General features: G+C 38.2%; 1 protein-coding gene and 1 pseudogene across 1 annotated transcript; one reads left to right on the top strand and one right to left on the bottom strand.

The window, feature by feature from the left end:
* Positions 1 to 9,698: 9,698 nt before the first annotated feature.
* LOC121424953 lies at positions 9,699 to 11,164 on the top strand (annotated as a pseudogene).
* Positions 11,165 to 18,658: 7,494 nt separating this feature from the next.
* Positions 18,659 to 24,414, bottom strand: LOC121425137 (E3 ubiquitin-protein ligase TM129-like). The gene is made up of 4 exons (XM_041621129.1): positions 23,944 to 24,414; positions 21,230 to 21,695; positions 20,387 to 20,549; positions 18,659 to 19,736 (listed from the first exon to the last, which is right to left on the bottom strand). Exons 1-4 carry the CDS (start codon positions 24,152 to 24,154, stop codon positions 19,485 to 19,487), a joined length of 1,092 nt encoding a protein of 363 aa, XP_041477063.1. The 5' UTR covers positions 24,155 to 24,414; the 3' UTR covers positions 18,659 to 19,484.
* Between the last annotated feature and the right edge of the window lie 1,763 nt (positions 24,415 to 26,177).

The following is a 26,177-nucleotide window of genomic DNA, read 5'->3' as shown; positions in this document are numbered from 1 at the left end:
TGATTTGTATTCATCTTAACTGTACAAGCTAATTTTACAGGGATGTTTCATCGTGTTCGCCACCTGCTCATGAGCTTGAAATTGCCAACACCAAACTTGAAATCATAATTTTTCCCATCCCCGGAAGCTGGTATAGGTAAATGGAGAAATTGCAAGTAGATCGTCAACACCAGTCGCTGTAATGGGTTCAGCAGGTGACATTCAAAACCAGCCTTCTACACGAACTGCCAGAAATCATCATATTTTCCGAGGTTAATCCCAACACCAGCCTGACTTCAAGTACAGTGTTGTGGCTGGTGTTGGTGTTGTCACAGCACCAACTCCAGATTTCCACACCATACTTGAAAATCACCCAATGTTGGTAAACAATTATAATAACAATAATATAGGATATTTATATTGCGCACATTTCCACCTTGTTAGGTGCTCAAGGCGCTCCTATATTACCCGGCTAAGCTGGGCGTTCATAGCGCACACAGCTTCTTAAGGAATTACTTCCTACCGGAAGTACAACCTATATATGAATTTTAAATGATGTCACAGTGGATGACTTATTAATGGGAAACCTGTGCATTAGACCATGAAAGCAATGATATATCACAGTTTGATGCACAGGTTTTAATTGGTATGTCTATAGAGCATACAAAATCAAATAAAAGAGTAAGATTAAGATTTATTTCAGAGTCAGATTAAGAATCAAGTTTACAATGTTAGTAATAATGACATATATTTTAAGATAAGGCCAGGCCTTATCTTGTTCCTCAATGGCAGTTCTCTCAAACACAGAATTTATAACTAGATATGGCCACCAAGACTGAAAAAAATAAATACATGAGATCACATTCTTAAATACCGACTTTTTAAAATACCGGTACACGAGAAATCAAATTCTTGATAACTGTTGTAAAAAGATTTCACAACTTGCAATTAATTGCAGCCTTTTTTTAATCAATAATTCCCATAGCAAGATTGCTTTTGAGTCTATTACATAAAAATCAAGGTTTCCATGGAAGTTAACATAAATGACAATGTAACATTAAGCGAGTGTTGTGCAATAATGTCTTCGAATATCTTCATTTCAGCATTCCCAGTTATTCCCATCTGTTATCTAATTAACATGTGTAATTACCAATTTATAATACAGTAAAATGAATTAACAATGAGCAAAAACACCCTATAACAAGATAAGTGCATATTACATAAACAGAATTGTCAATTATGCAACAGATTTCATAAATTCATATAGTGCATATATATGATAATATCAAAAGTTCATTTCAAAGAGAGTCTGAGATTAAAGACTACTATAATTGTCAATCATTCCACACCAACCTGCTTATTCATTATAAGGCATTGTTTATTCATATATTCACTGTCCTTCTCTCAACATAGAGGGCACCATAATATATGAATCACTCTTGACATACATTGATTTTCAGGGAATGCTGAATCCAGAGGGAGGCCAAGAGCTACTAAGGCATGCTTCATCAAGTACTCTGACAGAGATTAAGTAAAGCGGCACGCCAAGAATTTGAAAGGCACAAATACATATATATCAGAAGATTTGCTGAAACAAATCGAAGAAGCACAGCAACCCCAAATTGCAGCTCTGTAAGTAGCTACATGTAGGAGTATGGGAAAGCTGGCTTACTCCTCAAGAGCAGACCCTGTAGAGTTCTTTACCAAAAATGTATTTATGTCCCCAAAAGCAACAGAAAGTATTAGTTCAAGGTGTTGAAAGCCAACAAATGAGAGTAAGGGAGGAGCATTCACTTCCATTTTCTTTGATCTTGTCTATTCCCTTTATGTGCTTTCTTCACCAGGTGTCTTACATTTCTGTCGAGACTGTGTATATGTATTGGATGTCATTATTCTTAACAATTTTGTTTAGCATTATTTCTCAATTGCATAAATTGGTTTCTTTTATTTTCAGAACAAACCACCTGTTTAAAGTTGAATTAAGAAGACGATTCCAAATATTGAGATATTTATATCAATAGCAACCTTACAACCCCCCCCCAAAAAAAAACACTAAGAGGTGATTCTACCCCCAAATTTTTTTTCAAAATAGTGAATTTGAAAGATTTATCCCTATTTTGCTCCTGCAATGCCTACCGAGACAGGTGTTCTCTGACTGTGACGTCATGGGCGGGGTATTCCGTCCTGGTGTCGTAAACAAAGCAGTGCCGTTTTGTGTACTATGCATGTACGCCTTCATATTTACTTTTGTGTCAAAACTTAATTTCATCGCTATTAATTTTATGTGAACGATTTCAAAAGGAAGTAATAATTATCTAAAGTCATAGTCTATGATGTCCCTACATTGTTAAACTTTTCTTCTTTGTAGCGATTTTAGACGAATTTAATGCCTTGTTTTCGTTCGGGACTGTGTCAGCGGCGAAACAAGTCATAATGGATCTAATGAACTGCAGTTGAGGTTGTATCTGCAAGCTGGAGAACTTGCCAAGAGGAAATGATTAAAAGTATATTTACTATTATCCCAAATATGTAAATTCCCTCAAAATGATACCATATACCCGAAAGGAATAATTTCAAGGCAAATAATATGACATTTTTTCATTGAGATATTCTCAGCAGTCGATAGCATATCAGACGTGTTATTATAACATATTTATCCGCGTGTGATGCCGCTAATGCGGCTCTTGCAAAAAACACAGTTGGTTGCGGAATTACTCTGTGCCGACTGGCCACCCACTCAAGCGCAGCTAGCTGTCGAGCTACCGTACCGTATACCTTATATGTGCTTGCTGTCTTCAACTCACTTGCGTTTGTATATGTGACGGCTCTCGCAGATCTCTAGAGTAAATATAAAAAACAACTCGGAAGGCCGAGAAGAATAGTAAGATTGATCGTTCTGTGGAATGAGTGGAAATGATTCAGAGGTTAAAATGGAGTCAAAAGGAAAAAAGAAGACTTCAGGGGATTGCTGCATGGTGATGAACTGACCTACCAGACCACTACAGTACACTCCATGCCTGGGCCTTTGCCAGCTGGTGGTGGTAGTTTTTCTACCCTCCAGATGGCATGGATACATTTTATCCAGCTACATAGGGTCTTTGACCACACTCGTGTAAAGCACATACATGCATGTAGTTTGCACTTCGACAAAAGCCAGTATGACCAAACACAACTTCGAATGTATGAGATGGGACTCCGGAAAAACCCGCAATTTTGACTGCACACCAACAAAGCTTTATAGAGAGATACAAAACAGTGGACGCGGAAGAAAACAATCAATCCCCATGTGGCACTCCAGGTAGGACTTTACCAAACCAGCATTGGAATCGCTACCAGAAGAGATTCGCCAGCCATGAGGAGTACTGCACTATCAATTTGAAGTTTTGCTGGGGCCCATAGCATAAAACTTTTGCCGGATTTTTTTTACAGCAAAAAATCAGGAAACTATGGCAAAGGAAAATTTGCTGGAGTTTTCCGTTGCATAAAATTTTGCTGAATTTTTTTACGGCAAAACTAAAAAAAAAAAACTCTGGCAAATTGAGTGTTTTTTTTTGCCGTAGCTCCTGTACCAAGGGCAAAGTCCTAAAAACTCTTTCAAATGGTTTCAAGATGGCTGCTCTACTGTATACCATACAACAGGCAGCTGCCTTGAGATGGGAGCGAGACTTTAGAGATCGAATGCATCCCTTGGATATCTATGATGACAGCGAGATGCTGAATTTATATAGATTTTCCTGATAGGGATGCGTTCATATCATCAAGAGACTTGCTCCCCATATTGAGCATCAAACGACGGAATTGTGCATTGCCTGCACGCTTGCAAGTGTTCATAACACTATGGTATTTTCCAACCGGATCAATGCTCAGTAACACAAGCATAATACATGGCATACATTTGTCCTCGGCCTCGAGGACGATATGGAAAGTGCAAACAAATGTGGGAAGATCATGCACTTGGCAAACCACAACGATATGCTTCAAAACAGAGGGAAACAAAAGATTTGTGATGTTCTGGAGAGCCATGGGTTGAGTAAGGATACTCCGATCAATATTGAACTAGAGAGACAGTAAACTAGCTTTTGAATCTTGGAGGGAGCAGAACGCCATTTCAGCCAATGACACAGGCAAGGGATGCCGTGATTAAAAACAAAACAAATGATTAATCCATAATTGCCCATCATACCACAAATAAAATTTACAAATACGGTCAGAGGCTAGTGAGATAAGGGAAATGCCTGAAATGTCCTCACCATGATAAATGCACGGCAACATCTGAAGTTCATGGACATATCAGAGATGAACGGAAAGGAGGTGAACAATGTGCTAAGCAACTTTTGCAAGAACCACATAGACTGCTGGTCAAAGGGGTAACAACCAACAGTGATGGACATTTTGCCAAAGGTACACAAAATGTCATGAAAACAGAGGGTATTGCAACAGAATCATTCCTCTCAAAGGTTGAGCTAACTGAAGGAGCACAACCCAGTAAGTCTACGATAATTCAACAAAATAAACAAAGGAACCTTGTTAATGACTTGGAATAGTTCCTTTTTGCAAAACCTAGAAACGTTTTCAACACAGAAAGGAGAGAGTATGAATCACTCATTTGGTGTAACTAGTCCGAAAAACAGCTCAACTTTCACACAAAATCATGTAAACCGGAAAGCAAGTGCAAATCAACTTACCAATAATGGTCCAGGAGGTACAATTCTTGACACGGCGGCAGCATCAGGATAACAGTTATGTAGTGAAAACGGCCAGGCCGACTTTGGCGTTTTCAGCTACTGAATCCTTGTCGTCTGCTACCATCGCCGTCTGCTGTTGGAGACCTCGTGGAAGACCCAGATGGGTGCCGGGTGCAACTTCGCCGTAGGTGACCAATCAGAAGCAGGGATTCGATACCACATGACCGGGGTTGGAGACGGCATGGCCATCTTCTGGAGGGCTCCTCAGATGTACTGGAAACAACCTGTTGTGAAGATTTACTATTGATAGTTGCTGTATTATATTGCTGTATGTACCGTTTTACTGTGTCTTACTGGATGCATCGTTGGACATAACTTACGGTGAGTCATTCTACTTTGTGTATTTATGACTAGATACATGATTACATGTATCTCGTCACTTTTTAATGTACATCTCAAACTTTCGATTGTTCGAATTGAGCACTGGAACAACAGTTATAACAGTACTCAAAGACGGTAGAAAACCAATCCAAAGAGGATGATGCAATCCTGACGTTTCAAACATTGAGAGAAGAAATTAATGAAGGTCACTCAACGGACAATTTTACAAGTACTGCAGCTAAACAGGCATGCAAGGTGCATCAATGAGATACAGTAAGTTTACATTCAGTTTCTAAAACTGACCAAAGCAGGAATTATCTTGATGATGAGAGTGATTATATGGCAGATTTTCTCAAGAAAAAGGAGCAATTCCTGTTGATGAACAGCAGCCAGCAATCATGGCACAGAGAAATATGGAGTTGATGAACCACTGCTTTCTCTAATGGTGGCATTCTATGGCATACTAGCCTATGCTTGAGCAGAGCATATCTTATAAGGAATATACTATACCACAAAAATATAAAAACATATTATTACTTACTGTTGACTTCTGAGGTCGGCAATGTTTTTGTCCAATGATATCTCATCGCTGACATACTGATTAAAACCATACTCCTGGATCAGTTTATCTACCACTGCTTTCTCCGACGGTTGCACTCTACAATGCATGGAGGGGAGGCGAACCAGCGAGGTTACTAGTTCAAAACTGGAAGGATGCCAAGGAAGGAGTCTTGCTCAGAAAAGAACACAAGGACCAACTATGGGATGCACACATTAACATCAGAAACAAATTCCTCTTTCCAAACACTTCTTCATTGGACAATCACAGACCTGTGGCATGCAGTTCATGTGATTCGAAACAAGCTTCAGTAAGACGAAGAACATAACAACGAAGAACATAACAGCAAAGAACACATAACACCTGTTAGATCTACAGGAATATGATAAAGAGTTATTCCAAATGGCAGAAGATAAAATGGTCACATTAGCTGAGGAGAAGCACACCATTAGATGGTAAATTCTTAAGGGAAAAAAATGAGCTGAAAGTCAGAGAGCATGAACTCAAGATGGAAATTCTGAACAATGAAACAAAAAAACGGTTGGAGCAAAACTTCAGCATTAAGAAATTAATACAGATCAACAGACAATTTTACAATTACTAACTGTAGCTAATAATAAGGGATAAGAGGTGCATCGATGAGACACATTTAAATGCAGTTTCTTACGCTGTCCAAAACAGGGAATTATCTTGATGATGAGAGTGATTATATGGCAGATTTTCTTGAGAAAAAGGAGCAATCCCTGTTAATGAACAGCAGCCTGCAATGGGTGCAGAGTAATATGCCGCCACTTGTTCTTACTAAAGCCGAATCAAACAGTTCTTACTATCTTGCTGGATAATCAGCTCAAAGATTGAAAAAATAAGCAAGTATGTGATTCATGTAAAGAATTTCTAAAGGCTCCGACCCTTTCAGAGAAGCCATCCGATTTCTCTCTCTTATCCCTCAAAGAGTACAAAACAAACGGCTTAAGTCGCCCATCAGATGCTGTGTTTTATGTGATCAAGACGGTGGACAAGATTGTGAGAAGCGCTGTCTCCACACTGATGCCAAATACAAATCTTAATCAAGATTTGAAGAAGATTGAAGGACATGAAGCAAGCCCATATTAACATTCCTTCATGTCATGGAATCAGAGAAGATATTATTAGTAAGTTCACTTGAGATTAAGAGATAGAATTGAGGTGAAAATAAATTACACAAGAACGTAACAAGAAGGGAACAGAAAAGGAAAGCCATTTGGAAAGTAAAAGTCAAGCAATGAGGGTGATTGTAAATACAACAACTGGAAACAGAACCATTCTTGTGGCTATTATATCTGTTCAGATGGTGAGACCTCTAAATAAAGGTAATATGTCTTGGTTCATAGGATTTTGTGTCCACCATCATAGCAGTTTATCTACATTCAGTCAAAGAAGGAACCAGTATGTAGATGAACAATTCATCTCCAGTCAGTTGAAGATAAATTTATAATTGCCCATCATACCACAAATAAACTTTGCAAATATGGTCAGAGGCTAGTGAGATCAGGGAAATAGCTGAAGTGTCCTCACCATGGTGAATGCACGGCTAGCATCAAAGTTCATGAAAATATCATAGGTGAACGAAAAGAAGGTGAACAATGTACTAGCAGCATTTGAAAGAACCGCTTAGACTGCTGGTAAAGGGGATACCCAGTAAGTTCACCTTCTGTACAGCAAATTACACAATGACAAGTTATTTTTCTGTTTTCCATTTTGTTTTTTTTCTCCATTCAGGAAATACAGGTATGTAGCATACTGTAAAGTAGTACGGTGGTGTTGGGGGTACCTCGGGAAGGATATCAGGGTCCAGCTTCCAGCATGTGTGCATTCTAAGATAATGACATCATATCCAGACGGAGGACAGCATAAGGGTACCATACTTCGACACAAAGATGAACGGAACTAGCAACTTTTGAAAGAACCACTTCGACTTCTGGTAAAAGGGATAGCATCCGACAGTGATGGGCATTTTGCCGAAGGTATTCAGAATGTAATGAAAACAGAGGGTATCGCAACAGAATCATTACTGTGTGTAAATTATTTAAAAAGATTTCTCATTCGCAACCTATCAAAGGTTGAGCTAACTGAAGGAGCACTACCCAGTAAGTCTAAGAGAATTCAACAAAAACAACAAAGGAACCTTGAAAAAGACTTGGCATACCGCCATATACACCGATACGGGCAAATTTTCATGGAAGTGAGCCCTCTACGTTTATTACACGCTGGGGGGCTTCTCAATCAGCTTTCTTGCAATGATCATTGCTTTCTCACAGACAAACCATGAATTATTCCTTGCAGTTTCCTGACATTACAACTTTATTTTGATTAAAGTTATTTCATTTACGATGGATGAATGGGTAGATGATGTACGCCAATGTTCTAAGTTGGAGTTTCAAGGTATGTTATTGCGATTTAGAGGCGAGTTTTGCGTGCGTTTTGGCAATCAAAGTTTTGGAGACGCCGTTGCAACGGTGTCCCACGTATTCATTATCGTGTATGTTTACATGCAGGTTCTTTCTTGAATTGAGGAGAGTGAGAGACGGAATGATTTAGAGTTAAAATATAAATAATTTAAGGAATTTTAGTCATTAAAATGTAGGATGGAGTTTGCTCCACGGAATTTCATACAATGTGCAAGTTTAATCAATTGCCTTGATGAGAAGTCTGATGATCTGAACGTCACTCATTCATGAATTGTCGTGATTTGCACTTTTCATGTTTTTTTTTCAGTGTTCCCTCGCCGAAATCTGCTAAATTTTTCAAATATTATTGAACTCACAGTTTGTCTGTCTTAATTGCATAATTCACATTCCCAATATTGAACATGTAGCTTTCAAAGTCCATGCTGATGTGGGCTGGGGGGGGAGGTAGGGGTGAGGGTGGGAGGGCCCAAAGCAAGGGGACAAAGTACTCTAGTAAAAAACTAAAATAAAGGCATGCATCAAGAATGGTGAGCCCCTTGGCAATGTGCATTTAGAACTAAATAAGCATTAAATAAAACAAGTGGAATGCCTCTGGCCGTCTCACCTGCATCACGCGGTTCAATATAGCAGCAATGCTGACTTTGAATACTACTCTAACTCGCACAAGATGTTTAGTGATACATGGTTACTCTTATGTCCACTTTTTATGAACTAGACCAATAAACCTACAGAGATATGATGGTTATTCAACAAAAAACCCAACATGGCCAAAGTTCATTGACCTTACATGACCTTTGACCTTGATCATGTGACCTGAAACTCGCACAGGATGTTGAGTGATACTTGATTACTCTTATGTACAAGTTTCATGAATGAGATCCATAAACTTTCAAAGTTATGATGGTAATTCAACAGATACACCCAATTCGGCCAAAGTTCATTGACCTTTGACCTTGGTCATGTGACCTGAAACGCGCACAGGATGTTCAGTGATACTTAATTACTCTAATGCCCAAGTTTAATGAACTAGACCAATAAACTTTCAAAGTTATGATGGTAATTCAACAGATACCCCCGATTCGGCCAAAGTTCATTGACCCTAAATGACCTTTGACCTTAATCATGAGACCTGAAACTTCCACAAAATGTTCAGTGATGCTTGATTACTATTATGTCCAAGTTTCATGAATCAGATCCATAAACTTTCAAAGTTATGATGGGAATTCAACAGATATCCCCAATTCGGCCAAAGTTCATTGACCCTAAATGACCTTTGACCTTGGTCATGTGATGTGAAACTCATGCAGGATGTTCAGTGATACTTGATTAACCTTATGTCCAAGTTTCATGAACTAGGTCCATATATTTTCTAAGTTATGATGACATTTCAAAAACTTAACCTCAGGTTAAGATTTCGATGTTGATTCCTCCAACATGGTCTAAGTTCATTGACCCTAAATGACCTTTGAACTTGGTCATGTGACATGAAACTCTAATAGGATGTTCAGTAATACTTGATTAACCTTATGGCCAAGTTTTATTAACTAGGTCCATATACTTTCTAAGTTATGACGTCATTTCAAAAACTTAACCTCAGGTTAAGATTTGATGTTGACGCCGCCGCCGCCGTCGGAAAAGCGGCGCCTATAGTCTCATTTTGCTTCGCAGGTGAGACAAAAACAAAACAAGTATAATGAGTGTATTTTTGTGTCTTTCCCCCAAAATCCCCCCGAATAGAAATTTTCGCAGCATCAGTGAAGGTATGAACCATCTGCATTCAGGATGGGTAGGAGTCGTGATGCACAAGGTATCTGGGGAAAACGTGATTCTACGCTGTCAAGTACGCTACTCACAGACAATTGGCAACTACCATCAAGTAGAAGTGACCGTGAACTGGAATGAAAATAAGATCAGTTAAGTGCGACTGCATTGCATCAGAAGGACGATGTTGTAGCCACAGTGCTGGATTGGCTTTCAAGGTGCACGAAGCTAACAAGAAAGGCTTTATCGGCGTAGCGTGTACTGATGTATCCTGCAGTTGGAACCGCAGCACGCAGCAGAATGTTTTACCGGACACAGTTCTAAACATTCGCACGAACACCAAAAGTTTGATGGCCAACACAGTGTTAGCTTTTAAGACAGACGAGCTCCTATTGGCCCATCTTAACCAGCCACACATGCAGAGTTTGTCATCTGTTCCCGGGACGATTCTTCACCATATGTGGTCGGCCCAGCCACAATCGTCTCATTCGGATCAGGTCAGGCCAACAGCTGAAGATGTTGACCATGGATCTCATGCTAAACCACTGGAGTGTGCTCCATGCAGAAAGGTGTTTGAGGAGTATGTGCAGCTGACAGAAACACAGGCAAAAACCCTTGCTGAAAAAACTGTTAACCAAAAATCAGCACTCTGGACTTCACAAAGGAAACTGCGAATCACCAGTAGTTCAGCAGCAAATGTACCGAAACATCAGGAAACAGATCCATCCAAATGGATAAAAAATTATCTAGATCCTACTTGCGGAGGTAATGCAGCCACAATTCATGGACAACAGCATGAAGATATTGCCAGGAAGCAATTTGAGGAGGAGACAAGGTGTCATATCGACCAAGTTGGTCTTCTAGTGAGGCCAGAGGACAGAGGACAGCTGGTTAGGTGCCAGCCTTGACGGCCGTATTGATGAACATTCAATCCTAGAAATTAAGTGTCCGACCATGCAGATGCTTTCCAAGTACAAGTCTCTATCTGGACTTTTTGCAAGTGGGACTTATGATGTCAGGAGGAGAGAGAATGGGGAGAATTACTTGCGGCAAACAGCTGCGGCCAGTGGATATTATATGCAAGTACAGGTTGCTATGTATTGTGCCAAGGCAACAATGTGTAAGTTCATGGTTTGGACAGAAAGTGAGGCGGTAACTGTGGACGTACCTTTCAACCAGGAGTGGTTCAGCCAGCAATATACAAGACTGAAAGAATTTTATTTTGTGAACCTCCTCCCTGCCATCACAGATGCTGTAATAATAAATGCATAAATAAATTTCTGTGTTCATGCTTCCAAGAAAAATAATCATTTTATATATTTCTGTAATCCAAATTATTTTGACAGTGGTATTCCCCCTCCTCCCTTTTTTTTTTTTTTAGCCTTGAAGCTTGGAAGGACCCCTTACCCCACCCCACCCCCCTGAAAAAAAGGAATATATTATTTAAGTGTTTGGTTAAAATTTTTAATTATAACCTGGTCAGGTATTCTGAAGAATTAACTTTACATAAATTGTAAGGACTCTTATTATTGGAGCAGTTCCTTTTTTTTCAGAAGGAACTGACTATTGTATAGATGTCAATTTATATTGGTAATATGAGATGTGGTACATTTCATGAAGTCTCTTCAAATTATTTGAAGAACATGTAAACACAGATTGAGAATTTTATTACTTTTTTATGACATGTATAGTTCACTCTGCGTTAGTTGACCAAACATGGGTCTTATTTTCGCCTTCGTTTGAAAGCACAGTGCATGGGGCATATATTATTTGCAATTAGTTTTAATTTAATAGGAAAGGGAATCAACCATGTGTCCAGGTTGGTTAGGGGGAGGCAACTAAGTCTTCAAAAGGCCTCCTACATTCTATTGAACTTCACGAGTGCCACTCCTTCAAAAGATAGTCTTAGCCAGAAGGTTGACAGCAATGCGGTGAGGATTTAATACATACCAAACATAATTCATCAAAAAACAGCAAGGCAGGGAGGAAGCTTCATCCTCAGACACACACCCCTCCCTAAAAAGGAGATATTGCTACATGTATGTTATACATCTAAATTAAGTTGCTTAAAAAAAAAGCCTGGTAAAACAGGTTATCACAAGAAAAGAAGTAAATGACCTGGGGCCCATTGCATAAAACCCCAAACAAAATTTTTTGGTTGTATGAACATTCAATTGGACTTTTCTATGGTTCGCCTGACAAAACTCCGGTTGAAATCTGAAAAAATCTGGCTATTGTAACCCTTGCTCTCTGGGTCAGGGTTGCAACCGTAAAAATTCCGGTTGGAAGTATTGGTTACAAAATGGCTGCAATCTTGCATGCAATATATGCTGGGGCAGCTCAAGAAGAGAGAATTTTCCGAGATAGGCAGCATCCCTTGGATCAGTTGGATGCATACGATGACCAACAAAAAACCGTAAGGTATACAGATTCACCAGGCACAGATACATTGCCATCATCAACAAACTGGCCCTGAGAATCAAGCACCCGACTCAAAGAAACATGGCCTTACCCCCACGCCTTCAAGTTTTTGTTCGTTAAGATATTTTGCAAGTGGAAGTTTGCTCGATGATAGAAGTTTTGTGCATGGAATACACACATCAACCGCATCACAAACCATCCATAGAGTGGCTCAAGTACTTTTTGATTTGTCATCTAAAGTTTATTTTCTCCAAGTTCTTCATCTTACATCATCATTATGGAGGCCAAAAAAATGAGGTATGGTATTGGACAGGACAAAAGTCTTCACAAAGTGCTTCACCAAGAATATTACCAAGACCTTCAAAAAGAGTACATGGCAAGAAAAAGCCAACAACACAGAAACCAGGCCTATTAAGAATGCCCGACTCAAAACAAGAACTGATTCTCACCTTGATGAAATTAAGGCTTGCTCTTAGAATGTCTTTCCTTTGGTGCTGATTTGGCATATCGGTGGCAACCACCTCTTGGATATTCAACGCATGGATAAAACTCCTTGCCCAAGAGTTGAGATCACTGATAGTATGGCTGAACCAGTTCCAGTGTACGTCGCTGATACCATCATGGAATACACAAATCAACCGCATCAAGAACCATCCATAGTGGCTCAAACACTTTTTGATTTGTCATGCAAAGTTCATTTTTCTCCAAGTTCTTCATCTTATATCATCATTATGGAGGCCAAAAAAATGAGGTATTGTATTGGACAGGACAAAAGTCTTCACAAAGTGCTTCACCAAGAATATTACCAAGACCTTCGAAAAGAGTACATGGCAAGAAAAAGCCAACACCACAGAAACCAGGCCTATTAAGAATGCCCGACTCAAAACAAGAACTGATTCTCACCTTGATGAAATTAAGGCTTGCTCTTAGAATGTCTTTCCTTTGGTGCTTATTTGGCATATCAGTGGCAACCACCTCTCGGATATTCAACGCATGGATAAAACTCCTTGCCCAAGAGTTGAGATCACTGATAGTATGGCCGAACCAGTTCCAGTGTAGATCGATGATACCGACATCTTTGAGGTCTAAATACAAAAACCTTTGATGCACAATCGATTGCACTGAATTGTTCATTGCTAGACCGGGAGATCTCTACAATCAAGCAGCAACCTGGCCCGACTAAAAACATCATAACACTGTGAAATTCCTCGTTGCTATTGCGCCAAATGAGGCAATTTCATTTTTATCGAAAGCATGGGGAGGGAGAGCGTCGGATGTTCTCATCACTAGAGAATCTGGTTTTTTTAATTTGATAGATGCTGGTGATGTGATACTAGCGGATAGAGGCTTCATCATTAAGGAAGATCTTCTTTGTGTCATGCTAGTCTCGAGATTACTCCCCTGAGCAAGGGAAAAGAGCATCATACATCAGAGCAAGTGGCTAAAACTAAAGTGATTGCCAATGCACACATTCATGTTGAAAGAGCAATCGGAGAATGAAGACATTCCTCATCCTAGGAGAACAATCGCCTGTCTCAATGATTCGTTTGATTGACGATATAACCGTGTTAATTGCAGCTCTTGCAAATTTATGACCACCACTTGTTAAATAGTTTGAAATGTTTTTATTATCTGTATTGTGAAAGTGATCTGTATCTGTTGATCACCATTTCAAAGGGAAGTTGGTACTCTTCTGGCGGTGAATAGAAAGTGCCTGTCATGTGATGAGAAGCCAACAACATGGGATAGCCTGCCATGGATCAGCCCCTATTCTGCCATCGATCTCCAACTTTCAGTGGCGATCCTGTTGCAGGTGGAAGCCCAAGTGAAACCCTATGAGGGCTAAAGCACTTCACACGTAGTACTTTTTTCAGGCCTCAGAAGAAAGATCTCCACCTAGCTATTAGCAGCTACCATCGGTAGTATAATTGGTAGTATAATGGTTCATTCAAATTAACAGTTACAGAGCAGGTATCTCAGGCAAGGAAAGCTTTGTACAATTTATTAGCAAAAGCAAAAAGATTAAAACTGTCAATTGATAAACAGAATGAATTATTTGATAGAATGATTTTACCAATACTAACATATGGGTGTGAAGTATGGGGCTTTGAAGATATTGCTCAAATTGAAATTTTTCACAGAAACTTCTTGAGAACAATTTTACGGGTAAATAAGTTTACTCCAGATGCCATGGCATATGGAGAAACTGGGCGCACCACTTTATTAAGTCATATCAGTTGTAGAATGATTAGATTTTGGCTGAGAATTGTGACAGGTGAAGAGGACAAGTACATTTTCTTGATTTATAACTTGGTTTTTAATATGCACCAAGATCCAACTATGCAGTTCACGTCAAAATGGATGAGTTGCATTGAAGATATACTACAGAAAGAAGGTTTTGGTGACATATTCTCATCACAAGGGAAGGGAATTGGGACTGATTGGTTTTTAAAAGCCTTGAAGTTGGGTTTAAAGGATATGTCCGAACAAGATTGGCATGCAGCAACATGGTCTAATCGTATTTTTTTCGAATTATAAGATGATGAAATAAGAATTGATGTTTGAGACATATTTCCTAATTTTAAGTGGCACTGATGCAACTACATTGTGTAAATTCAGATGCAGGTCTCATAGGTTACCCGTCAATAACAAATCGATTTTTCTCGAGAATCAGTGAATGATGATTTATGTACATTATGCTCGCTGAAGGAAGTTAGAGATGAGTTCCATAATTTATTTGTGTGTCCTTTCTTTAGTAAAGAAAGACAGATGTACATACCCAAAGAATATTTTATTAGCCTATGTGCTTACCAAATGGGAATATTGTTCAATGTAAATAAAAGGTGCCATTTGAAAAAAACTTGTAAACTTCATTAGAATAGCAATTTTGTACTTCTCTAAATCATTTATTAATGAAAGGCTTTTTGATAATAATAATAATACCAGAGTGAACTACTAGAAGTGACAGGGTGGTTAAACAACCAGTGTGTTATACAATATAATTGTGTTAAACACAGCAAAATATTAGTTTATAGTGGGTTTTATTGTTGTTGTTGTATCAACCTTTTGCAACATATATTTTTACAACGCAAACAATTGCATTCGTCATTGTAAATATGTTCATTTTCATTATACGCATATTCATTATTGTAAATATGTTCATTTTATACGCATATTCATTATTGTAATACGTTCATTTTTATATGCATGTTCATTATTGTAAATATGTTCTTGTTGAGACTCTCATACTCTCCATTGGGGGTCGATAGAGTTTAATAAAATCTTATCTTAGCGGTCTTGACCCGGGATAGAGGCTTCATCATTAAGGAAGATCTTCTTTGTGTCATGCTAGTCTCGAGATTACTCCCCTGAGCAAGGGAAAAGAGCATCATACATCAGAGCAAGTGGCTAAAACTAAAGTGATTGCCAATGCACACATTCATGTTGAAAGAGCAATCGGAGAATGAAGACATTCCTCATCCTAGGAGAACAATCGCCTGTCTCAATGATTCGTTTGATTGACGATATAACCGTGTTAATTGCAGCTCTTGCAAATTTACGACCCTATGAGGGCTAAAGCACTTCAAATTGCAACACATACACACGTAGGACTTTTTTCAGGCATCAGAAGTTAGTATACTTCTGGTGAAGTATACTAACTGAAAAACAAAACAAAGTTGTCTCGTACCCTTTACAGATTAGTTATGATTGTCACAAAGTCAACAAGAATCTTAATCTTAGAAGCATTCTAAATAAGCACTTTAAATAATGGAGATTGGAATCTTAGCAATCCTAGCAAAGTAGCAATCCTTACGAACCCAGATAAACAATAGGCTCTCAGGCCAGGGTGGTCTGGTGGAATAAGAGATGTATGTTAATGATGTGTGCAATGAGCCATGCATGAATGCTGTCGTATGTTGCATGTGCTTGCCACTGGGCAGAGAAATTTTGACACTGGTCAAGACAGGACCCATGTGTTGAGTGATTGATGGGGAGGAGAGATGTACAGCAGCTAAATACTTATTTTGAGTTGGCATTGACATAAAACCGGGCAAGACAGGCCAGGAAGGAGACTCCTTTAAGCTCCACAATATGGCTCTGACAACACGGTCAGGCAGCTGGGTTCTGATAGAGATTCTGATGATTCAAATTCTGATTCTGGGACAAGTCCTCCAGGACGGACTGTGTTCAACTGCAAAGATTTTCGTTGATACTCACTACAACTATGATAAGTTTTCGTTGAGGATGGAATACAACATGTGTTCATTGAAGGTATGATGTAAGAACAGTCCATACGAGTTGACAACATTCGCGGACACTTATTTTTTTTGTTTATTGATTTAGCTGCAGAAGTATAAGTTGGCCACTTGAATTATTGTAGTACACGAATTTTGTTCTACATACCAAAAAGGAATAATTGTTTTTCGTAGGAAAAACTGGTAACTGAATATTTACAAAATTCACTATTTGGGAGCATGATTAGTAGACAATTGTCATCTGAATATTAAGGTCAGATTGAAGAATTTACATTTGAGCATGCATGTATATTACGTATGGAAATGGAGATTATATTGTTTAAATTGTAATGTGAAAATCAATGAGGTAATATTCATTCTAAATAGCTTGGAGAAAACCACTTGAAGATATTTGATTAATAAATCACAATTTCATGATTTGAATATATATATCAATGCATTTAATTTGATTTATTATTGTTAAGTAAATTCTTAGTCAACTTATCTATGTAATGAGAATAGCATCTATCGCCAGATAATGCAAAACAGTGCATGAATCTGACAATGATGATGTTCATGAGTATATTTTGTCATTTCATCTCCAAATTCATCTAAAATTGCTTCAGGAAACCAGATGTGACCATTCAGTTACATGTAGTTGTTTGTGACTATCGCAACTGGACTTCTATGGATCCTTCATACCAATGCTACATATTGCGGTACTTCTGCAAGAGACTCCATTGATAGCATACAAGACATTCAGTGGTGAAACACCTATGCACCTTTATGACGTTGGTGTCATTGATAAATGGTGTGAAAGCTTTGAAAACATCAGTATAAGCGGGACCAATTGATACGATGCACTGTGTCTCTTTCTAATTCTCTACAGGATATCTCTACTTGTCATTTAGGGAACAATTATATAACATCTTTCCCAATAAGCTCCAAAATGGTATGGTCTAATAACTATTTCCCAAGCTGTGTATATATGCCTTTATAACAAAAGAAACATTTAAAGGCAGACCCCTCTTCTACTTCCTGGTATTTAAATATGATCCTTCACTTTTAATACTGCTTGGAAATTAAAGACCAAGATAAAATACCATTTGATAAGGAGCCTCAGAGTACAAAGAATACTGATTGACCCGCCGCAGTCTCAATACATTTGCAAATCTTGGAAACATGAAATCTGAATGCCAACAAAACACAATTCTTCAGTTTGGAAAAAAGATGACCAACTTGAAATAAGTTTCATTCTTCTTGGTATGGCTTTGCAGGCTTTCAATATTGAAAATGAGGAACTTATGTAAGGTACCAACAAGGTATTATGGATGTGATAAGACTGGCCGATTCAGGAGAGCATGTCCAAAGATGGCAGATCCTGAAAAGGACAAGTCTAATATTCAAACAAGTGAATGGCATATTCAAGTCCTTACTGTCACTCACTCATCAAGAACTCATTGTCAAATCACGGCAGAATTTATTACTAAATGAATTTAAAACAATTGATAAAAAAAACACAATCACAAATCAATAGATTTGTGGCAGAAAGATAGATGGGATGAAAGTTGAGTGTATCTCGGACACAGGCAGTGAATTGATCTCAGTCCCATTAAGTTTGTACATCAGAAGGGTATAACAGGGAGTCTTGAGAAAACCAATCATACAATAAGAGAAATTGGTATCACTGGTGCCATTGCTATTATAGGGTATTTTACAGCTTCGGTAATAGCTGGAGAGAAGTTGAAATTGGGTTCATAGTAATTAGAGATAGGACTAGAAAGAAAAAAGGCAATTACCCTATTATTTTAGGTTATGGCGCTTTCTAGCTGTTAGTAAATTGTAATAAGAAGCCTGATGAATGGAGATTGGTCAATTCAATCATGTAATCAGCCAACATCTATGCAGAGTTATCCAAACCTAAGAAAATATATCTGATCAACCCTACAGACTTTAATTTTTTTCAAAGGATAACACTTATAAGCATTGTTCCACTTAACAAGTGAAGTACAACAGAAATAGTATCACAGCATAGATATGTCTTGGAATTGGAATAGATGGTGGAGAATGTTCAGAAGAGACGAGTATTTGTATATAGCTATCACAAATGCCACATCTCAACCAAGAATTATCAATAGGATAAAAAATTCTTCAATGTTGCTTGGTAATTGAGATGCTAGTCTCACATGCTAGTCTCACATTTTGTTTTCTTTAACACATTACTTACTGAAACTAAGTGGCTCCTGTGTAAGTCAATGGGTTATCCCATTGCCTACTGGAACTAGTTACAGAATTAAGTAGCCAATGCATTAACCAGCAAGAGCCCTTTCTCTTTTTAAAATAATTGAAGTTCTTCTAACATTACCCAGAACACATATTGTACTTATAAAATAATTATTAAAAAAAATCAAGTGAATGAATAAATAAAAATGTTTTAAACCATATCAAATAATATATGTGGCACTTAAATGAAAGGAAATAACATACTAGAATTGCATCAGGTATTTTAAATTGAACTACACCATTGTGTTGTGAAATAGGGATACAATCAATTCTACAATTTGATATCAATCAATGGTCTATCATAAATTAAGATTGATCGTAGGATTGATTGTATAATTGATTGTATGATTGAATGTATCTTTTAATGCTACAGGGCATGGATCTTTTCTTTTCCTTTTCTGGACAAATCACCCACTCCTTGCTGTACTTCAAACAGCCAAGAGACATATCGCAACTTGTCAGCAAGGACAGATTCAAAGTGGACACTTTCACTGTCAAATAATACCATGTCGAAGGTGGAGACTAGATTCCTTATGCCATGTGTGTGTCAAATAGTAGTGACAGTACATGAGTGAATCTACTCAATCTAGTATCCTACTTCAGACACTGCATGATGTATAATGCACTATGCAAAAGCCAAGGGTCTGTACCTGCAGACTACATCAAAACCAAGTCATCTCAAACAGAACTTTACCAGGAATTGCTTCTCATCCTGACAAACCAGACTGTCATGTCATGATGCTATGTTGCAGACATCTAGGAGACAGAACTTTGATCGGCACGTTGGGCACGGTGACCTTGAGCCGAGCCACGTCTCTGGTTTGTCCTGCTGCTGTCTGCTCACCCACCACTTACACAGGCATTCTAGGCACCACATGGGACGGCAATAGCACTGGACGCACTCCCCCTGGGTTGGGTTGTCACACATCTTCACCAGCTTGACATTGGATTGGGTCTGCAGGCAACCAATACAGGTCTCAGGAGACTAGCAGAGGGAGGAAAAGCATTAGAACAGGAGGGTTATGTGAGCACTAGAGGATGATTTTTAGTAAATTTCTATTGGTTTGGGTGATGGGAAAATATATATTTCTACAGAAAGGAAAGATAATGCAAACAGTCAGGTTGCCAAGGAAATTTTACTTTGTCTAATTGTCTGAAATCAAAGGGAGATTACTTCCTTCATGTGCCACATGGGAAAGAATGGTGTACATTGAAAAGGACACCTCGTATAGACTCAGTAAAGACATGAAATTTCATCCTTCCAGAAGTGTATCAGCACAATTTTGCTGAAATGTATGGATGTGTGTTTATCATGCCTATTCAATGTGCCTTCAATTAAAGTTATACATGTACACAAAGCACGCTCTGGAATTTGGTTATTTAGTCATTACTCCACGGATAGATATATTGACCAATCACCTGCCTCTTCAGCCAAATATGCATCTATTTCTGATAAACTCCCTTCAATTTAGTTTATCTAATCATATGAATTGGTGCTAGACCAAAGTGGTATCTTAGCTGAATGACATTAAGAACAAATGGTAGTGAATGAACTAATTGAAGACAAAATAGGATTAAACTTTGAGGAACGAGACAAAATTGAAATCAGACCAAGCAATTTATCATTCCACTTACTGGTGCACCATCAGGCAAGGCATATCTTTGGTTGGTGTCCACCTGTTGTCTAAATGCCTCAAGGAACCTATCAGTCAAGGTCTGCTGGATGACGACATTCCTAGCGTTGACGATGGGCATGCTAACCTTGTCCTTCAGGTCTCGGAAATCAAGTGCGTTTAACCTAGAACCATAGAGGGGAACAAATAATATAGGCCTCTTTGTAAAGGATGTAGAGAAGCGGGTCTGGGGCCTAAATCACAAAGCTCGTAATTAATCATTTAAATATCATGATTAATCACTAACCTTTGTGTTATGGGACCCTGATGTATTAAGTGCTATAAATGCAAAACATTATTTCATTGACAAAGATATTGCCTCACCCAAGATAAAAATTTGAAATAATTTCAACTTTTAAAGTTGATTAATGATTTATTAATATGCTATTCATAATTCTACTGTATTTTACAGTTTCTCTGTATGAATTGCATTTATCATTATTATAATCATTATATGCATAATGCATAGAGTGATGTGTAAGGCAAACTTAAACACTTTATAGCAATTCCCAATTTTTATTATTATTTAGTAAAGACGGATTATTGACTATAGATGATTATGGATTTCTGATGCACTGTTTTGCTTATTGTATTTTGCATTGGTATCAGTGCATTTTTTTTTACTTAGATATTAAATTTTCAGCTTTTGCCACGGAATGTAAATTTACAAAAGTCCCCGTACATTCAGAATCCGGCAATATTTTCATTTTTCAGAATCGCCCAGACAGGGGACTTGAAACATAGATCATTACAACACAAATTAAGTTTCCCCAAAATAATGCAATTTATGAGGAGATGCGAATACCTGATTTTAAATGGCTTGATATTCCTATTGATGCTAACGACTTCAATGGTGAGAATTTGCACACCAGTGTTACTTTCATGTGACAGAGCATGATCGACACTCTGAAGAATATTCAAATGACAATCCTGCTTATGAGCAAAACACACTGAGTACGCAGATGTCCTGATGATCCACGAATCCGTGACGTAAACTCTACAACTTGGTGGGCCGGTGGAGAACTTGTTGATCCGCCGAAACTCGATGCTGACGTTGGATGATACTGCCCGCCACGAGTTGCTGTGATGTCCGAGGGTGGCCGCAATTGGGTGTTTTGACCAGTGTTCCCTTGACCAGTAGCATGCTATGGCCAGAGTTATAACAATGGCTAGTACTGAGGCGATGAGGTAAGCAAGCCATATGGAAGATACCGTCCATGGTTGAAAAAGGTTGTATTCTGGGCAGACTAGACCAAAGCCTATATAGTAACCTATTGGGGAAAATCAGAGGACAAGATGCAGTCAGTACCACCTAGTCATAAATTCAAATCCCATTGAAATTACTTCAGTGCAGTGTAGAGCTTTTGAAAATGGATACCACAGTATCATAACCAGTTTTTACAAAATAACTTGCTTGTTTTTGTAAGTCTCCAATATCAGCCATACGCCTCTAATGTAGTACAATACTAGACTTTTAGGAGAGACTTCCAAATGTACCCTCCACCAAAAAACAAAAACAAAACAAAGGATGTTGAGCCTACAGACTACTTACCTCCGGTTTCACTTTCAAAACCTTTTTTCTGTTACTTTTTTTTGGGGGGGGAGGAGGAGGGGACTCGGACTCATCTTGATAGAACTGTTGTCAAGACCTCTGCCCACTATGCAAGAGAATGCCGGTAGTGAAAGTGCTTTTTACATTTGTAGCCATTATGAGCTGATAATTTGACCAGTCTAGGCTTCAGACAATAGTAATTTCATTTTTCTGACCAGAGGAGTGTTCAATGTTTGTCTCTAAATTTAAACAGCAACATGACGCAGAACACAAACATGATCAGCAGTGCACTGTTAAGTTTTGAAAATATAAAACTGATTTGTCAATTGTTTTTCAATTTCCCATTTTTGTTAGTGCAACTTCAGTGACCCCAAAAACATGTTAAAAGGATCTCTTTTTCAAATAGGGCATGTTACGTACAGGGTGTAAAAAACACTAAAATAATGGAAAAAAGGGTATATATATTTTGCTAGAAAAACTATGCATTTACGGTCCATTTGCGATCGAGGGTATTAAAAGACTTAAATACTTTTTATAAAGGATGTTCTTTTTGCCCCAACACTATGGGAGACCGGGGTTAGTTGGAACATTTTTTACAAAAATGGCTGTAAAATCCAAATAGATTTTATTAGAGAAACAATCAATATATCAGCTTGAAGTATATATCTAAAGGCTTCAAATGTACCCCATAAATTTTTTAAACCTATGATGGTTACTGAAAAATCCACCTAGAACAAGACCCTCACCAGTGTTCCAACTTCCCCCATATATGGACGGACGACATTTGGATCCCCAAGTCTCGCCTTCACCTCTGTTGGGCGAGACAAAAGTAGCTTGATCTGCTGATAATTATTGGATTGGTGTAGATAAACTGGAGATAAAGCTGTTTGTAAGTTAAGAACAATTTTAAGTTAACGACTGGTGATCCTTTCTTGAGGTAAATGGTATATTGGCGATGGTTTAGTGTGTAAGAAAGGATCACCACTCACCAGTCGTTCTTAACTTATGAACAGCTTTATGAAATGTCCCTGTTAATTTTTAAATGAATGACTTTTAATAAATAAGCTTGTGATTATAAGGTGCACTGGTCACATTATCATGTTGAGTGGAGCTTGATAAAAGTCAGGTTTGAAGTGTATAGCTCTATTTTATCTATCTACGGCCAAGACATGTTTTTTATCTGTTGATAGCCACTTAAGTATAGATTTTTAATTTATCACTCCTTTTCCAACTTCTCACTTTCAGTTTCATTTCATATGAAAATGAAATATTGCAATTGCAAGGAGAGGGGCAAACAAGTTTTATGGGTAAAACTTTACGCCCACAAGGTATATTACAAGGTAAGCAATTGCACTTTCTTTCTGAGTTTCTCTCCCCTCCCTCAATAATTTCTCTCATCGTTTCCTATTGTTCTTCCCCAACATTACGCGACGCAAGCGTCCGTATCGTGGGTGAAGAACAATAGAAAACAAGATGGCGGCGTAAACATTGGGCAAGTCTCTGCCGTCTTTTCATATTTTTCTAATTTTTTGATGAATTCTTGTTTAAAAATAAAATGTATAGCGTAGAAATGTCGGAAATTAAGTTGTATCCCATGTACATGATTTAGGGCTAGATTTTTTATAGAAAGAAAGTAGGCCTACTAGATCTAGGCCTAGAAATCTCGGGGGCGAAAGTTTCAGGTTTTTTGGTGGTAGGCCTACACGCAAATGAATAAAAAGGAAAACCTGGCTTCGTTGAGAGTAACCATACATTCGTAAATGATTTTTACTCTCAAGAAGCCTCCTGCCCTGGCTAACAAGTAAGTTGTCTGTGATATTTTCAAAAGACAAAACCGGTGGCATGAATATGTTTTTCTTTGCCGAACTGGCTCAGCTCAGGCATGTCAGGGCTGGCAGATTTAATCACGGCTGGGCATGGGCATGATGGGTCTGATCTAGATCTAAATCTAAACGAGATCTACTAACCCATGGGTAGAAGGGCATGGAAAATAATAGTTGCTGTCGTCCTTTTGATGTGATAATGAACAAAATGCAGCTCTTCACTCCCAAGCCAAGATGAAAGCACATTCTGGACGGTCAGACCAGCAGAACGAAATTCGCTGGGTGGGACAACCAAACAGGCCGACAAAAGCATGTAAACAAGGGTGAAAACAAAATCTGCTGAAGCTTGGTACATCTTTACTTTCTAAGAATTGTATTTAAAGAGATAATAGCAGCAATCCAAAGGCAAGAGACGTCTTAAAAGAGCATGATAAGCCTTCTGTTAAACAGCACGGACCCGCGGCCGAATGTCTCGACGCGGCAGAAATCGTGTGAATGTTCAGTTTGGCTCTGCCGCGCCGACCGTTCCTAGCGGGCCAGCAATTTTCAGCCACTCGCAGACGAAGATTTATCGTACGGCTGCACGCTGGTGCAGACGTCCGTCCACGTCCTACAATTAGTCTGCACGCAACAGACCCTGATTAAAATGTTGTACCAGAATTGTAGTCTCAGTTTCAATCTTAGTTTGTACTAGACTGGAATTTTCTGCTTTTCTGCCCCGAAAGTTTGATAGATCTAAATAAACGAAACAGAAAGATTTTTTTTGACAATTTAAATTTTCACCCTACTTCAATTTAAGTCTATACTCTTTGATCAAATACTTTGCTTCATATCATTATCATCATCATGCATCATATCGCCGTCGTTCTCCTCCTCCTCCTCATCATCATCAACATCCTCCTCCTCATTTATCCTCATGGGTCAGTATGCAGAGGCAGCATCAAAGCAACAATTTTTTTTTACTTTTTCATTTCTCATTATTTCAGTATATTCATCATTGCCATCGACTTTATTAGGCCTACACCATCCTCCTATCATCATTATACATGAATAGCTAGTAATCATGGTTATTGTCATCAAAATCATATCATATCATCATCATCATCAATAACTAGCAGGCAGCCTCTGCGCATCATCAATGTTTTCACAATATTCATGGCCTTAATTAATTTGCATTTAAACTCAGAACTTGAGAATCATTTCCCCGAGATCATTTCTTCTACATCATTACTATCATAATCACATGCACTGACAGCCATTGTCATCATCATTGTAGCTGCGTTAGCTACACTAGGCTTGAAAATTTGCAAACACACACATCCAGCAACATCACTTAACAAGGACATGTAAATTGATCCAGTTTATCTGTAAGATGTCCAAAATCCAAATCGCATGAGCCCTATAGCTACGTTCGACCATTCGAGGTAGCAATGTGATGGTGGTTTACATGTAACAAAACAAATAAGGTTCATCTAAAACTGCTTGTCTACATGTTTATGACAGCGACATTATATCCAAATGCGCATTGCACTTTATAAGGAATACATTTATACGTCAAAAGAAAATTAATACATCTTCTTCAGCATCATTCCTTTCAGGAGTTGACAAATGTACAGCCTTAGTTTCACTATAACTAGTTATTCATATATTTATAAGTAAATGACAATAAAATAATCAAGTATCGTACTCACCAACAGTTTTCTCCTGGCATGGAGCTACCATGGACCTAGTCCTAGCTCAACAACTATAATAACTGATATATACATGGAGTGTATTGAGTTTCCAAGTGAAAGTGAACCACACCCCACCTGACAAGTGGTTTCTTTCATCTCATGTTCCATTCGGTCAAATAACATCCTTGCAGGGATCAGCAAAGGTTAAGGTAATGAATGGAATGTGTATGGGACTGTTATTAGACTGGACATACTGGGAGATATGGAATTTAAAGGACAAGCCCAGCCCAGAAAAAAGGTTGATTTGAATAAATGGAAAAAATAAAACTAGCATAACGCTGAAAATTTCATCAAAATCAGATGTAAAATGAGAAAGATATGACATTTTAAAGTTTCACTTATTTTTCACAAAACAGTGATATACACAACTCGGTGACATGCAAATGAGATGGTCAATGATGTCCATCACTCACCATTTTTGTTTTTTATTGCTTGAATTATACAATATTTTATTTCTACAGATTTGACAATAGGGACCAACTTGACTGAATCATATGGTTTCAAGCAATGCTAGTTCCACATGTTCGTGTAGGAATCGAGCATTGTTTCACTTGACAATGAGAAAATTAGAATATTTCACGTAATAGAATACAAAAGCAATAGTGAGTGGATGACATCATCAGTCTCCTCATTTGCATACCGACC

This window comes from Lytechinus variegatus, chromosome 12 (genome assembly GCF_018143015.1).
Source record: "Lytechinus variegatus isolate NC3 chromosome 12, Lvar_3.0, whole genome shotgun sequence".
NCBI classification, from domain to species: Eukaryota; Metazoa; Echinodermata; class Echinoidea; order Temnopleuroida; family Toxopneustidae; genus Lytechinus; species Lytechinus variegatus.
The sequence above is the reverse complement of the archived record's forward strand: the minus strand, read 5'-3'. Positions and strand labels throughout refer to the sequence as shown.

Bases quoted from the DNA above. Each gene is read 5' to 3' on its own strand.
- LOC121425137 (XM_041621129.1), bottom strand. From the start codon at position 24,154: ATGTACCAAGCTTCAGCAGATTTTGTTTTCACCCTTGTTTACATGCTT. The intron at 21,696-23,943 runs GTTAGTAGATCT...TTTCCCCAATAG, and splicing joins CCATGCCCTTCTACCCATGG to GTTACTATATAGGCTTTGGT. The intron at 19,737-20,386 runs GTAAGTGGAATG...TCCCTCTGCTAG, and splicing joins CCTTGCCTGATGGTGCACCA to TCTCCTGAGACCTGTATTGG.